At 40.3% G+C, this 15036-nt stretch overlaps 1 protein-coding gene across 1 annotated transcript; it reads right to left on the reverse strand.

The window, feature by feature from the left end:
* Positions 1-2018: 2018 nt before the first annotated feature.
* Positions 2019-13904, reverse strand: hsf2 (heat shock transcription factor 2). The gene is made up of 12 exons (XM_071529363.1): positions 13733-13904; positions 12604-12712; positions 11096-11223; positions 9333-9457; positions 8555-8630; positions 8354-8415; positions 7786-7861; positions 7443-7576; positions 6264-6548; positions 5017-5119; positions 4114-4180; positions 2019-2894 (listed from the first exon to the last, which is right to left on the reverse strand). Exons 1-12 carry the CDS (start codon positions 13823-13825, stop codon positions 2626-2628), a joined length of 1527 nt encoding a protein of 508 aa, XP_071385464.1. The 5' UTR covers positions 13826-13904; the 3' UTR covers positions 2019-2625.
* Positions 13905-15036: the final 1132 nt, after the last annotated feature.

The raw sequence follows: 15036 nt of genomic DNA on the forward strand, positions 1-15036 counted from the left end.
AATTAATCGCCAACTATTTTGATAATCGATTAATCAGTCTGAGTAATTTTTTAAGAAAAAGTCAAAATTCTCTGATTCCAGCTTCTTGAATGTAAATATTTTCTGGTTTCTTTCCTCCTCTATGACAGTAAACTGAATATCTTTGGGTTGTGGACAAAACAAGACATTTGAGGACGTCATCTTGGGCTTTGGGAAACACTGATCCACATTTTTCACCATTTTCTGACATTTTAGAGACCAAACAACTAATCGATTAATCGAGAAAATAATCGAGATTAATCGACAATGAAAATAAACGTTAGTTGCAGCCCTAAAGGACTTTCTGATTGAATATAGCTAATGAGATGTTAAACTAAACAGGCAGAATAAGAAAAAGGGAAGTCCAACTTAAAGCAGACAGGATGCAGGTTGTACTAACCTGTCATTATATAGTGAAAAAATAAGACCTTTATTACTGGATTTAAGACATTTTAAGACTAGGCCTTAAATTTTGATCACTTCAGACTTTTTTTGAAGGACCTCCAGACACTCTGGGTTCAGTCTTTTCATTGTTCCACTCGCATTGAAGTATGGAAGAGGATTAGGGCCACATGAAAAATTTAGTCAGTTTAAAGTCAGAATTCTGAGTTATGACTTTATTCTCAGAATACAGAACCTCCATTGAAAATCCACTGTAACACACCCATTAGTTTTGAATCTGTGCCGAGAGTCACTGAAGCACCGGAGAAATGAAGCACAGGCACTTTGCATTTCCTTTATTGTTATTGCAAGGCTTGCAACAATGACAGAAAGCTCACAGGGATAAAGGCAGGTCACAGAGGTGTCACGGTGACCCCTGCGATGACGCACGCCACACTACTACAGCATCTCAAGTCCTACACGGTGCGGTTCTACGAGAAGAAACGTGGGGGGGAAATATGACGCAGGCACTTCTATGTTGGTGAACGTGTGATCCTTCCAACGAGAGAAATGAAATTCCCGGAGAGAAGCGGCAGTAGAGCGCTTCCCTTTCTAATACATGAAGATACTGTAACATAAACTCAACACCGTTATCTCAACGTCAGGAAATACATACCGATGAAATAATATACAGTTGTTGCTGTTGTGAAATGGAGGGATGACTGGAACTGGAACTGGAACTGGGGCCGAGGTTAACTCACTTTCAGTTCAGTTTTCATAAAATGGCGGTTTCATCGTTATTTTAGCGGTTATTTTTGAGAACTGGGACAAAATGTCTCGTTGCTGTTGAACTGAAGCGTGTTGATGAAAGCGATTAAAATATTAAAACTTTCAAACCAATTTCAAACTCTCCAACAAAGGCTAAAAAGTTGTGATTTCGGGTGAAGGTAAACTTTAAACAGTTACTTAAGTAAACACTTATGCATTTCTAGTAAAACAAATTTCAAGGAAAACAATAATTTAAAACCTCAAAACCATAATCTAGAGTCTCATATACTAATTCTAATAAATTAGTATATATTTTTGTGTTTTATTTGATTTTTTTTTGTGCGTTTTAACCCTTATTTTTTGCTTTGGTTCAGCATGACTCTAGATTAAATATAGAACAATGTTTTTTATCAACAGTATGACTCGTGACTTTTCCTAAAATGACAAAAATATAAAATCATTTGCAGCTTTTGTTTTGTTGCTATTCATGTCATTAATGTCAGAGATTCATTACTCACAAGAGATGAACAATATTGAACAGAAGCCTGAAGTTCAGCATCCATTTCCTCTTTGTTTTAGTGGCAAACTGCTTATGGCAGTCTGGAGCGCCACCTACTGGACAGAGTTTCTCTCACACACACACACACACACACACACACACACACACACACACACACACACACACACACACACACACACACACACACACACACACACACACACACACACACACACACACACACACACACACACACACACACACACACACACACACACACACACACACACACACACACACACACACACACACACACACACACACACACACACACACACACACACACACACACACCTTCTCCTGGACTGAAATGTAATGCCACCTTCACCATCTTAAAAAGGACCATAGCTGCATGTTAGCATGTTTTTAGTCACCCAAAAAAAAGACAAAAAAAGTGTTTTTTTGTCCCAGTTTTCAAGACTGTTCCCACATAACATCCAGGTTCCTTTACATAGCCAATATCTTAATTTTATTTAACTCAAATTATGAACTGAAAGGGAACTGAGCCCGACCTTGAACACAACAACGGCTAAAAAGGAATGTTGTTTTGATGAATAGTTTTTAGCTGTGTGGGCAGAAATGTACCGAAAGATAACAAACAAAAACCATAATAAATAGATTTTCATGAGTATATACAAAAGGTGCAGTCCATTAACACGAGTGAAGTCGCCTCCTAGCTGATGCCGCTCCAGGAAACCTGATGCGCGTCTTTGTCGATGGTGAAGATATTGCGGAGCTGATCCTGGATCCGTGCCTGCTGGCGAGCACGTTGTGGAGAGGTGGAGAATAGTGGACACAATCTCTCTTGGAGGGAAGGATATCTTGATGGATTCTGGATGTTGTGGGTTCTGCCTAGTAAACCAGCATCATCATCAGGCTGTTAAACCAGTACCCGGTTCTCAGACCCCGTCCAGCTGGGCGGAGTCGGCCCCCGGCCCGTCGGGGCCCAGTTGGCACAGGTAGAAGAGCGTCTCGGCGCTGGCCTCGGCCTCCGTCAGCGGCTCCAGGCGGATGAGGGAGCTGCGGGGGGGCCGCTCGGGCTCGGGGCCGCCGTCCAGCAGCTCCGAGGGGGGCTCGGCGGAGGTCGGGGAGGTGAGGAGGTGGGCGTCGGCGCAGCCGTCCAGGAAGGCCAGCAGGGGGCAGGAGGTGTACTGGACCAACTGCTTGTCTGAACACACACGGAAAACGGATTGAAAGGGAATCGAGAAGGAACAAGTCCAGACTACTGTACTGTACAAAAGTCTTAGGCACCCTAGATTTTTTATAGCAATTTTGTCTTAGATGTTTATTTATTTGTCTTCTGCATTAGCGTGTCATTTTTTGATATTTAGAAACTTATTATCCTGTTGCTATGCACTTTAATGATAAAAAGCATGACATCTCTTCCTTATGTTTTTATGGTAGAGAAAAGGTAAAGGTGCCACCTAGAGGTGGTGAGCACAACTTGTTACTGAAGAGATGTGAAGCTTTTTGGATCTTCACATTACAGACATTGTCCCCCAAAGGTCTTAATGATGAGTTGCTACTTAATGTGATGCTGTGAATATTAGTTCTGTATGGGATCAGCCAGGACAGATTCCTCTTTGATTGTTATTAGATTTATAGGTTTATCCACTAAAGAGGAATTTTCTTCTATTGCCCAGGTATTGAAGCCCTGTTTGGATGATTTTTGCACATTGTCTTCATCATCCCTATGTTTATGTATTTCAATTGTGAGATTCAATGTATTTTTCTATATTCATATTTTTTCTTTTTTTTTTTTTTTCCTATTTTCTATTTCTACTATTATATGATTGAATATGGCTGTGTAAATGTTGTATTGTGGTAACCTACTGCCTATTTAGAGGTATATTTATGGGGTAGCCTAAACATTGAAATTATGATAATGTTACCCTGAGATTTACCATTAACCTATTATTATTGTCATTATGGAAGAGATGATTTTGGATTATTTGTTTTTAACTTTAACTATATGATTCAATGTTTGTATATAAATTGATGTAGTTGCCGTCCATCATAGATTGTGGAATGTCCATTTTTGATGGTGGGTTGTGCCTTCTAATTGGCTAAATGCATACAGACTGTGGGACTGATTGCCTGACAGCTCATGGTCCCTGATTGTGTTGGCTATATCTGTCTGGAATGTTCTTTGTTCCTCAGTTTTACCTGATGAAGGTCTAAGGACCGAAACCTTTAAATCAAGTTTATTGCAAGTAAAAGGACAGTGTGCGGGAATTCTCTCTTCTCGTGTTTATAGTAGTATGCTTTGTACCATTAGACGTCAGGCTTTACACAGATTTGGGTTTGGGGTTAAGATAATTCTTCTCTATATATTCTCCAGGTAAGTTCAGACATGTATGCGAGTATCTGAGCAGACCCCCACTCACCTGTGTTGTCGTCATCTGTCCTGCCTCTGTTTAGCTGGGCTGCGTTTTCTCTGGATGCCACGCTCTCCTTCAACAAAACCCAATGACAAACATTAGATCAAAAGGACCAAAACACGAGCTTATAACCTAAGAAACAGAGAAAGAAATGTCAAAGAAGTGGATTGAATCTAGACCTAGGCTACAAAAATCCACTTTAAATGGAAATCCCCATTAACATGAACTGATGCCCTGTGAAAAGGTGAGGAATGACTCAGGATTCTAAGATTAAAGTCAGAATTCTCAGTTTAAAGTCGGAATTCTGCGATTAAAGTTGGAATTCTGAGTTTAAAGTCGGAATTCTGCGATTAAAGTCGGAATTCTGAGATTAAAGTCAGAATTCTGAGTTTAAAGTCGGAATTCTGAGATTAAAGTCGGAATTCTGAGATTCTGACATTAAAGTCAGAATTCTGAGATTAAAATCAGAATTCTGAGATTAAAGTCGGAATTCTGAGTTTAAAGTCAGAATTCTGAGATTAAAGTCAGAATTCTGAGTTTAAAATCTGACTTTATTCTCTGAATTCGGACTTTAAACTCAGAACACACATACATTTTTCACATGTGGCCCTAATCCTCTTCCGTAGTTGTGCGTGTCCTCATTTATATTCTATTTTTCTTTGCTATATCCCATTATTTGCTGCAGCAATGACTCAATTTCCCCACAGGGATCGTTCAAGTTTAAAAGCCAAAGAGTGCAAAAATAATGCGGGGCCTCTTAAGATCAAAAGGAAAATTGCACCCTTGGATATTCAGTGTGATTTCACTTGTTTGCTTTACATGTTACTGAAGGTGGGCAAACAAATATCCACTGAATATCCATCCAATATTTAACTGATTGGAGTTCAGTGTGTAGTAATGCTGTTTTACCTCTAGGGCGTCAGGGTCAATGCTGAACTGTTTCCCATACAGCATGGCCTGGAAGTCCTCCAGACTACAGTCGATGCTGTCCAGATAGTCCATCAGCTCCACCCTGGGGAGACATACACATTAAAGACCAGGTTCCAGTAAAAACCACTACCTACACCCGGGGTTTAATGAATGGAATGATTTCAACTTAGTGAAGGTTTAAAAAAAAAAAAAAAAAAAGCCTATAATTGGAGGGGGTTCAGATAATACAAAAAACATCAAGGTGTATCAGCCTACATTTTTTATCACAGCTGACACCCTGATAAAAAGCAAGGCCAAGTGGTCATAATATTTCATAATATTTGTAATTTTGTGGTCTTTGGCAGTCCTGAAGCTCTCCTAATATCTTCCCTCTATAAATTCTGGCAATTTGGGGAGAGAAACATGGAAATTGGTATCTAAAATAATCATTTATAAAACACGCAAGGTATGGGATGTTCAAAAGACTGATGGCGCCATTCTCCCCCGGTTCATTTACAAGCCCATTTGTTGCGATATAGGCTTGGGCCGATATTTCAATATTCCGGAATATGATTCAATTCAAGTGGGTTCCCTTTTCCATAAGCAGTAATTAGCAAATTATACCAAATGGCCATCGTTTCCTCCAATGTTTGAATAGTAAGATCCTAGAAATTTGATGCAATTTGGAAAAAGAAAAAATCAGAAAAAGGTAAAAAAAAAAATAATAAAGTAAAAATAATAATATGGTATATTGCTATATTTTGGCGGGACAGTATTACATTTTGGATATGGCCCAAGCCTACTTTGATGACGGTTTTCAAAATAACTGACAGTTTTTCCTCCCGTCTCATCCTGTTGCTTTTAACCGTCCACCACCATTCATTAAACCAGTGGTTCTCAACGTGGGGTCCGGGGACCACCAGGGGTCCTTGAGGGGGTCCCCAGCAAATTGATGAATTGTTAAACTTCACCATTATTTCATTTACAAGAAGTTAACACAATTATATAATGTAGAAGAATGACTGTTTTGATCATAGTTTCTGTTATCTCTCTGCCTACAATACAGACAGTCATGGAATTCTGGACAAAATCATATCTGACAATAAAAATATTCTCAGATTGTGGCCCGAGAGACAGAATCTCATCAAATGGGGGTCCGTGGCTCTAATGTGGACTAAATTAAGCGTCCTTGATATGAAAAAAAATTGAGAATCACTGCATTAAAACGATGGGACCGTGGGACTTACTTCCCCAGCAGGTTGATGTTCTGCGATATGGCTCCGCTCTCGTTCAGTATGGAGTCCATCATCTTCACCGGGTCCTCCAGGCTGAGGCCCGAGGGCTTGTTGAGCTGCAGGGCGCTGCTGGTCGCCACGCCGCCGTCTAAACAGGCGCTCCTCTGGCCCTCCTCCGGTTCTGCGGACAGGCCCGGGTACGCCGGTTTCGCGTCGTCGGCGGAGGTGGTGCTGACCTCCGTTTCGGCCGGTAGGACTGCGCAGCCGTCCAACTCCACTTCCACGATCTCTACATCACTGGGGAGGAGGGGGGGGGAAATGCAAAAGAGCATGGCATTTTCTTCTATAGATATATTTTTTACTGAATATAGAACATTTATACACAGGGTTCCTACACATTTTCAATTAAAAAATTCCATACTTTTTCCAGACCTTGATTTGTTTTGAAGATTTTGTCTGGTGTTCAGTATGATTTACGCAGATAGACATCTTGCCCCTGCTAACTAGGTCATATCACTGTATAGATGAAGATTGTTCTTCACAGCGACAAATATCAGAATATGTGAGATGATTGGCAGGGTTCCTACACGGTTTCCGTTTTAAAATTCCATATTTTTCCCAGACCCTATGTTCTTGACCGGATTTGATTTTGGTGGGTATTTGATATAATGCATGCTGACAGCGGCTGGGTAATAAGAGCATCCCTCTATCTGAACATTATTCTTCACATCAACAAAAACTGTGGACTCAAAGTGGGTCTACAACAACATAAAAGCTAGAATTATGTGTGTATCGGACCTGAACCGCAACATTTTCCATACTTTTCCAGACATTTTTTTCAAATTCCCAAACTATTCAAGACCTGGAAATGATCAAATTCACTTTTAATACTTTTCCAGACCTGCGTAGGAACCCTGTATACATTGCCAATTATAGTTTCAAGTTAATTTGGCATAATTTGGAGAGAAATAAAATAAAATACCCCCCCAAAAAAACATGCGCTAATATCGTATATCGCGATATTTGGGTGGGACAGTATCGCGATATCAAATTTTGGATATCGACCAAGCCTACTACGAATGCTCTCCTCTAAAAAGATGAACTGTGGCAACGTGTTTTCCCAAAGCGGCCACTAGCCAGTCACCTCGCAGCTGCTCCCCATTTACTTTCATGTAGAAACTGTGGCCAAACCTTTGGTCGAGGGCCCTGGACGAGCCCTCGGTGATCTCGGCCATGGCCTCGGCGTCCTCGTCCGTCACGTCGCAGATGATGACGTCGTCCAACAGCTCGGAACTCTTCACGCCGTTTAGACTGTTGACAGACGACTGGGGAGGACACGACAAGTCAAACTCTGGACCGGAGCACAACAGGTATCCCGGAATATGCGTATATTCGGAAACAAACGCCAATGTAGGCGTGTATAAAAAGTACAATATGCTCCGGCTCTTACGACACAAGCTGTTCTGGTGGGAAAGAAGACGGCCATATGCATATCTCAAGAAATATTTGTGGTATATTATTGGTATGCACTGACCTGCTCCACGCACGCTTTGTCATCATAGATTTGATGAATGAATTTGGGCTTTTTTCCATTGCTGTTCATGAGCGGCCTGGCCAAAAAAAAAGGGACAGAATAATATTGACAATACATTCTATACTCATAGCCTGGATTTCATAGTTTATATTATTTGCATATAAATATAGGTGTAATTTTTTTTATTTAATAACAGCGTAATCAGCTGATCGCCAATCTGATTGCCGATTAAAATTTTGCATTTTATCCGGATTTCTGCTAACAGCACATGCAAAAATGAACAGCAAGCATAAACAGTAACAAGTGGAAATAAATCATAGTTTTTATCCAAACACAGTTATTACATGTTAGTGTGCTGGATTAAGCAGGTTTTCATTCTGCCCAACACATGAAACTGTTAAACCAAATAGGCTATGACATTCATAACACAACATCAGAAATGAATATGTGTGAGCTGTCAAATTGCCTCATATATTTTTTTTTTTACCTCATACCTACTGAGAATGCCTATCAGCTGATTATGATTATTATCCTAGCTGGCAGGATGTGACATACTTTGTGATCTCACCTTTTGCGTTTCAAATTCAGAATGCGGTTGTTCTGTACCAGTGTGACGATGAAATGTATCAGCTGGGAAAAAAACGTAAAGAGTATTACATTCAACGTCATATGCAGTTTTACAGTATTTCCTTATACTGTAAGGAAAAAACAATACACTGTCATATAGCCCGATATATGAAGTGATCCCCCCAGCATGGTGCTAAAGTACCTTCTTGATGAGTTGTTGTTGGTGTGCGTGTTTCTGTCGTAAATCTGAGATCTCTCTCCATAGTGCTTCATTCTCTCTGGAAAATGAAGCAAAAAAGCACATTAAGGTGGAAAAGTGTCCATTTCCACTGCTGCTTCTAATTAACTCCCAGCTCCCCTTTGAGTAGATAAACCAGGGTGGCGTGTTAAAGGCCCGTTCCGTGCAATTTTGCAGCTTTCTGCGTGGTTTGTGATATTTTAAATAACTTGTGTATGACCAAAACCTCAACTCGTCCCTTGTGGTTCCAAAATCATCTTAGAATTGGGAGAAATTTGTATATTCTTACATATTTTACATCAAGAATTACAGTAAATATCATTGGTTGCATTTTCTTGTCCCGCCTTTCCTAGTTCCTATAAACACATGCTTCACAGAAAGTGTCACCCTGGGTTTTAATAGAGTTAATTAGAGAGTTAGAGTTAATAGACATTTTAACACTTTGGAAGGCCTTAAATTTAGATAATTTACTTTACAGTTTTTTTAGGGACTCCTGGACACCCTGTTGTCTAACAGACAAATGAGCACATGTTAAGCAACATAGAAATATAGTCAATGGCTTATGTTTTATTTTTGTTATTTTCTACATGCAACTACAGCATGTAGTGCAGAGCATGTCAGGACATGTGTAAGCCGTTTTTTTTTTTTTTTTAATTTTTGGTCCAGGTTTTCAATACATGTTTGTAATTGCCCTGCATTCCTGGGGTTTGCTGGGATAAACTGTACGAGGTTTGATGCCAACCTTTTCAGTGTTGCCAGCCTGGCGTCCATGCTCTCCTGTTTGCCGTGGAGGCTGTGGACACTGGCCAGGATCTTGGTCAGGTCCTCCTGTCTGATCTTGCCCTCCTCCGGCCGGGCATTGGAAACCTGCGAGGCAAAAAGGAGAAAAAAAATCTATTCTCAGTACCACTGGCCAGCTGGGAGCATAAACGGACAGTGCGGTCGTGATCGGCGGATTAGCTATTATCAAGACGTGAAGCTAGTTAAAAATAAATATTGAAAAGCTACGAGAGGGACCAGGAGGAGCTTCGTTCTGGCCAAGAATTTGACAACAAGCTTTAGAAAAGAGGTGAAAACAACAACACAGCTGGCCTGCGGGTGGATATTAGTTTATATCATTATGTCTCAATGAAATCTCCACATAGCACACATTAGTTTCAGGATTTGTTATAAGGTCTGATATCGCTTATTGCAGGTGTAAGTACATATTTGGTCGTGTTCCATTTCTTTAAGCTTCTCCCCTGCATTGCGAAGTTGATAACCAATCACAGCACAGAGGAGGAAGGTCGGACAGATCTACAGATCCTACTACTGTGATTTTCAATTGAACTTTGGTCCAATGTTTTAGAATATAATTTTGCCAAATAGCATTTTTATTGATAGAAGACAACATAGCGGAGGGATACTATTTAGGAGAGATGGTTCCTGTTTGAGAGACCAGATCTACTTTTATTTTTAAATACTAATTTTAGTTTAAAGCAAATTGACGAAAGACCCAAGAGTGCTTTATTGTCTTAAAAGTGGGATCTGTTGTTGAATATGTTCACGAATGTGTTAAATATAAGTTTTCAGGCTATTTTTGTGGCCTCACTCAAATGAATGGGAAGTAAAAATCCAAACGCTACAAACTCGTCTAGCTGCATCCGATCTTGGTGAGTAGTTTATATTCTGGTTTTCATGGTGGTCAAGTGCCGAATAACCCCCATGTTAAAACTAAGTGGAATATTGCTTTAAGTTACTCTTTAAAGGTCCCATATTCTACACTTCCCAGTGTTTTATGTCTTGAGGTCCATTCAAAGCTGTGTGTGTGGTGTCATGTACCAAAAACACTCTCAATCCATTTTTACATGTTCTTTTTCCAGCATCTCTCTGAGCCTTACCAAGAACAGGCTGTTTCTGTCACCGTGTCTTTAAGGCTCATTAATATTAACGACCCCTCTGTTCCGATTGGCTAACTGTTTCAAGAGTGAAACGTGAGACACCACGGCCCGGCGGCTACAGGTAGGGAAAACTCTCCTGTAAATAAACAATAACAACCGCTCAACCGCTTTGAAAAAAACACTTTGTTAGTCTATTATTTCTTACAAAATTGATAATGAGCGAACCTTTGTGACGCCACAAAGTTACGGAAGTCCAAACGGCTCGTTTAGAGGCTCGCTTTTGTAATATGGATTGTGTGGATTTAGTTGGCGACCGTGTGTTTTGATACTTTCACCATGTTTAGACAGCACATCCAACTCCTTTATCATCACAGAGGCAAGGGAAATCCCATTTTCCACGATATGGGACCTTTATGTGTAATATCACTTTTGGCCAGCAGATGTCACTAGACCCTGTGGTTGGGTGTGTTTTGTCAAGACAGCTATCTATGCTTGTCAGGCGTTGTGGGAAACCGTGGCCTTGTGCTAGGCTACATTTTAAATTACCAAATAAATCAGATCAAATTAAATCAGACAAAGAATAAAAACCTCTCCGGATCACTGAGAGGTGAATCCACATGCTGACCTTCCTCTTGATGTTCTCCAGCAAGTCGTCCTCTCCGTGTTTGAAGTATGGGTGCTGGAACTCCACTGGTCCGTCTCTCTCCTGCTTCACAATGCCCGTGTCAATGTGCATCACCTTCCGAAATCCATCTGCACAGAGGGGAATATATCAAACAACGGCAGAGGACACGCACACACCTCCGTACATGTATGTACGCTACAACAGAGACACGCAAAATCACACACACACACACACGGGGTGCAGCCGTTAAAGGGCACATGATACCCTCCTTGTCATGTGATGGAGGGACACAATGTGTGCTACCGTAATGGAGTGCACAGAAACAAACCAACCCCTAAACATGATAGATGAGTGAGAAGAGAAATGTAGCCTAGCATAGTTCATCTAGATAGTATGGGAGCCTTGAAAGACTTTGTTTCTCAGAATTCTGACTTTATATCTCAGAAATCTGACTTTATATCTCAGAAATCTGACTTTATATCTCAGAATTCCAACTTTTTTTTTTCACGATTCTGAGTTTATATCTCGGCATTCTGACGGCGAGAGAAAAACAAAGTCGGAATTCCGAGATATAAAGTCAGAATTCTGAGAAATAAAGTCAGAAGTGGAAGAAATAAAGTCAGAATTCCGAGATATAAAGTCAGAATTCTGAGATATAAAGTCAGAAGTGGAAGAAATAAAGTCAGAATTCCGAGATATAAAGTCAGAATTCTGAGATATAAAGTCAGAAGTGGAAGAAATAAAGTCAGAATTCTGAGATATAAAGTCAGAATTGTGATATATAAAGTTAGAAGTGGAAGAAATAAAGTCAGAATTCTGAGATATAAAGTCAGAATTGTGAGATAAAAAGTCAGAATTGTGAGATAAAAAGTCAGAACTGTGATTAAAAAGTCAGAATTCTGAGATAAGAAGTCAGAATTCTGAAATATAAAGTCACAACTGATTCGTTTTTTATTCTATTGAATGGCGGGAATGGGCTTCCATACGATAGCCTACAACTTTACGCATTCTAAGAATCAATGATATGTAGTTTAATTTAGCCTAGTACAGTTAAATTCATGTCTAATTTTACATGTGGTGCACTACAATAAAACGGCAACACCAGTTGTAAATATCAACATAGTTTTGTTATGAGATCTTGGGACAAAATGCATCTTAACAAGAGATAAGGAAATGTACATAGACTTTGATACATTTGGCCACTGAACAGAGCAAATTGTGGCTTTCTATTTCGGTTGTTGGCTAGCTTCCACTACTGATTCAGAGCGGGGCAGGAGGAAATAATCCACCCTGATGGTACGTCACCACCCAGCTGGGAGCCCTTAAGCGAGTGTGTGACTACAGACGGACCCAACAGATGCAAAAAATCAAACGTCACCCCCCCCCCCCCCCCGCTAGTCACCAGACAGCATGGGGGCATTCCAACACAGCAACTGCAAAAAAAAAGCCTAGACTAAAACCAGCAGGTGGTCACTCAGAGAGGTACAGAGACAAACAGATGGACATACACATATTGAGCTGCCTGATGAAGCTTGCCATGTTGTTGTGCTTGAAGAACTTGGGGAGGATCTCCTTGGCGAAGCGCTGCTCGTCCAGCACGAGGAAGCTGTTGCCCTCCTGGAGAAATCATCAACATGACAAACTGTAATGTGCTAGTCTGCTAACTCAAACTTGTTAATATCACGGACCCCTAATTTAGTCCACAATAGAGCCACGGACCCCCCAATTTGATGAGATTTTGTCTCTCGGACACCAAATCTGAGAATATTCTTACTGTTAGATATGATTTTGTCCTGAATTTTTAAGGCTATCTGTATTGTAGATAGAGAGATAGCAGTGAAACTATGATCCAGTCATTCTTCTGCATTCTCTAATTGTGTTAACTTCTTGTAAATGAAATAATACTGAAGTTTAACAATTCATCAATTTGCTGGGGACCCCCTGTAACCCCCTCAAGGACCCCCTGGTGGTCCCCGGACCCCACACCACTGTGCTAACTACCTTGCAGACTTGGGGGACAAATTGCAAACACGCGCCCATAATTTTTTTATCTAATACAAATTTTGCTGAAAATCATTTGCTCCTGTTTTATGGAAAAGACAAGAGAGTTGTGACTGTTGAAATGCACACAAAGAGCACCGTTACAAAGGCGGTGGTGTAGCCTATCTTCCCCTGTGTTTACTACCAGGAAGAATAGAGGAGGTGAAATTTACACCACGGTATCAGTAACAGCTTCGTTTGTTGTCTCGCCATCATTTACAATTATTGATATAACCTCGTTTTTTTACGCATTTTCACATTTACAGTTATCTTCGCTGAAAGGCCACAAGAAGTAATGTGGCATCTAATGAGGATTACCTGCTAGCTAGCAAACAGGTAAACAATGAAAGAAAATGGCTAGCTAGCTAACTGTTGTTTAACTCCAGCTAATGCTTGTCAGTTGCGTTGCACCTAGCAGGTGGGGCTAGCATACATAGCTGATAGAGTGGGCTGGTGATATCTACTTGTTGTTTTTATCGCTGTGTGGCGTGGCAAGATGCTACTCATGCTAACTTAAGGCGAACCTCGCCAGCTAACGGTAGTGGTTGCTTTGCGTTAGCTTAACTGGCACGCGCACGGAGTACAGTTTAACGTTACCTGACTCCAGCAGATAAATTCATTGGTATCTGCATCCTCGACCAGCGTCCAGAGCTTGGTGAGGAAAGCCGGGACGTTAGAGTTGTGTTTCATCTCGCAAATTCAGCAAATGAACACACACTTTGATCCAAACTGCGCAGTGTGGGCTCTGTTTTATGGACGAAAAGCTAAACAAGTCTGTCGCTCTGAGGAAAATGCCTAACAACTTCCGGTTCCAGAGCACGGGAGCGGATTGGTCAAATATGAACTTACGTAAGAGCGCTCACGTGGAATTGGGGAAAAAAACCCAAAACAAAAAAACAACAAAATGGGCTACTGAGTACTTTAAATGTAGGATTTTACACCTAATATAATTAATACCTCTCGGATTTTATCAAGTTTTAGTTTTATAAACATTAAGGAAAATATACAAAACTAGAGAAGTATGTAGAAATCATAGAAATATGTAGAAGCATATAGAAATAAGGAAAAATGTAAATAAATTGAAATAAAAATAAATATATAGGTTAAATACATAGAAACATAGAAATATGTGGAAATATAACTTTATATAGAAACTAATTGGTCTTCAATCAAATTTGATTTGAATCCTCTAATGCAGTGGTTCTCAACGTGGGGTCCGGGGACCACCAGGGGTCCTTGAGGAGGTTCCAGGGGGTCCCCAGCAAATTGATGAATTGTAAAACTTCACCATTATATCATTTACAAGAAGTTAACACAGTTACAGAATGTAGTAGAATGACTGGATCATAGTTTCACTGTTATCTCTCTACCTACAATACAGATAGTCATAGAATTCTGGACAAAATCATATCCAACAATAAAAAATATTCTCAGATTTGGGTCCAAGAGACAAATGGGGGTCCATGGCCCTAATGTGTACTAACTTAAGGGTCCTTGATATGAAAAAGGTTGAGAATCACTGCTCTAATGCTTGTCTTTCAGTTTGAAATAATCAAATTACTCATCAACAAGATTCCTCGGAGTCCTGATTGATGAAATCGTGAATTGGAAGAACCATGTTCACCTAGTTTGAAATAAAATAACTCATTCTCTTGGTGTCATCAGCAAAATCAGTAGCTTGGTTCATCAGTTTGTTAACACTCTATTACAGTTTGACTGTACGGAAGAGGATTAGGGCCACATGTGAAAAATGTATTTGTGTTCTGAGTGGTCCCCACTGACTTCAGTTGTTTGGAGAAGGCTGCTATGGAGTTGTGCTGGCAACCTCCCTGTGTGTTATATGGACAAACTTCACCTGTGTTTCAACTGGCATGAGGGGGAGGAGATGATGACAGAATTTT

Source organism: Centroberyx affinis, unplaced genomic scaffold (assembly GCF_046629955.1).
Source record: "Centroberyx affinis isolate AG114_WGS23_722 - 3 ecotype Tasmania unplaced genomic scaffold, CSIRO-AGI_Caff_v1 ptg001780l_1, whole genome shotgun sequence".
NCBI lineage: Eukaryota > Metazoa > Chordata > Actinopteri > Beryciformes > Berycidae > Centroberyx > Centroberyx affinis.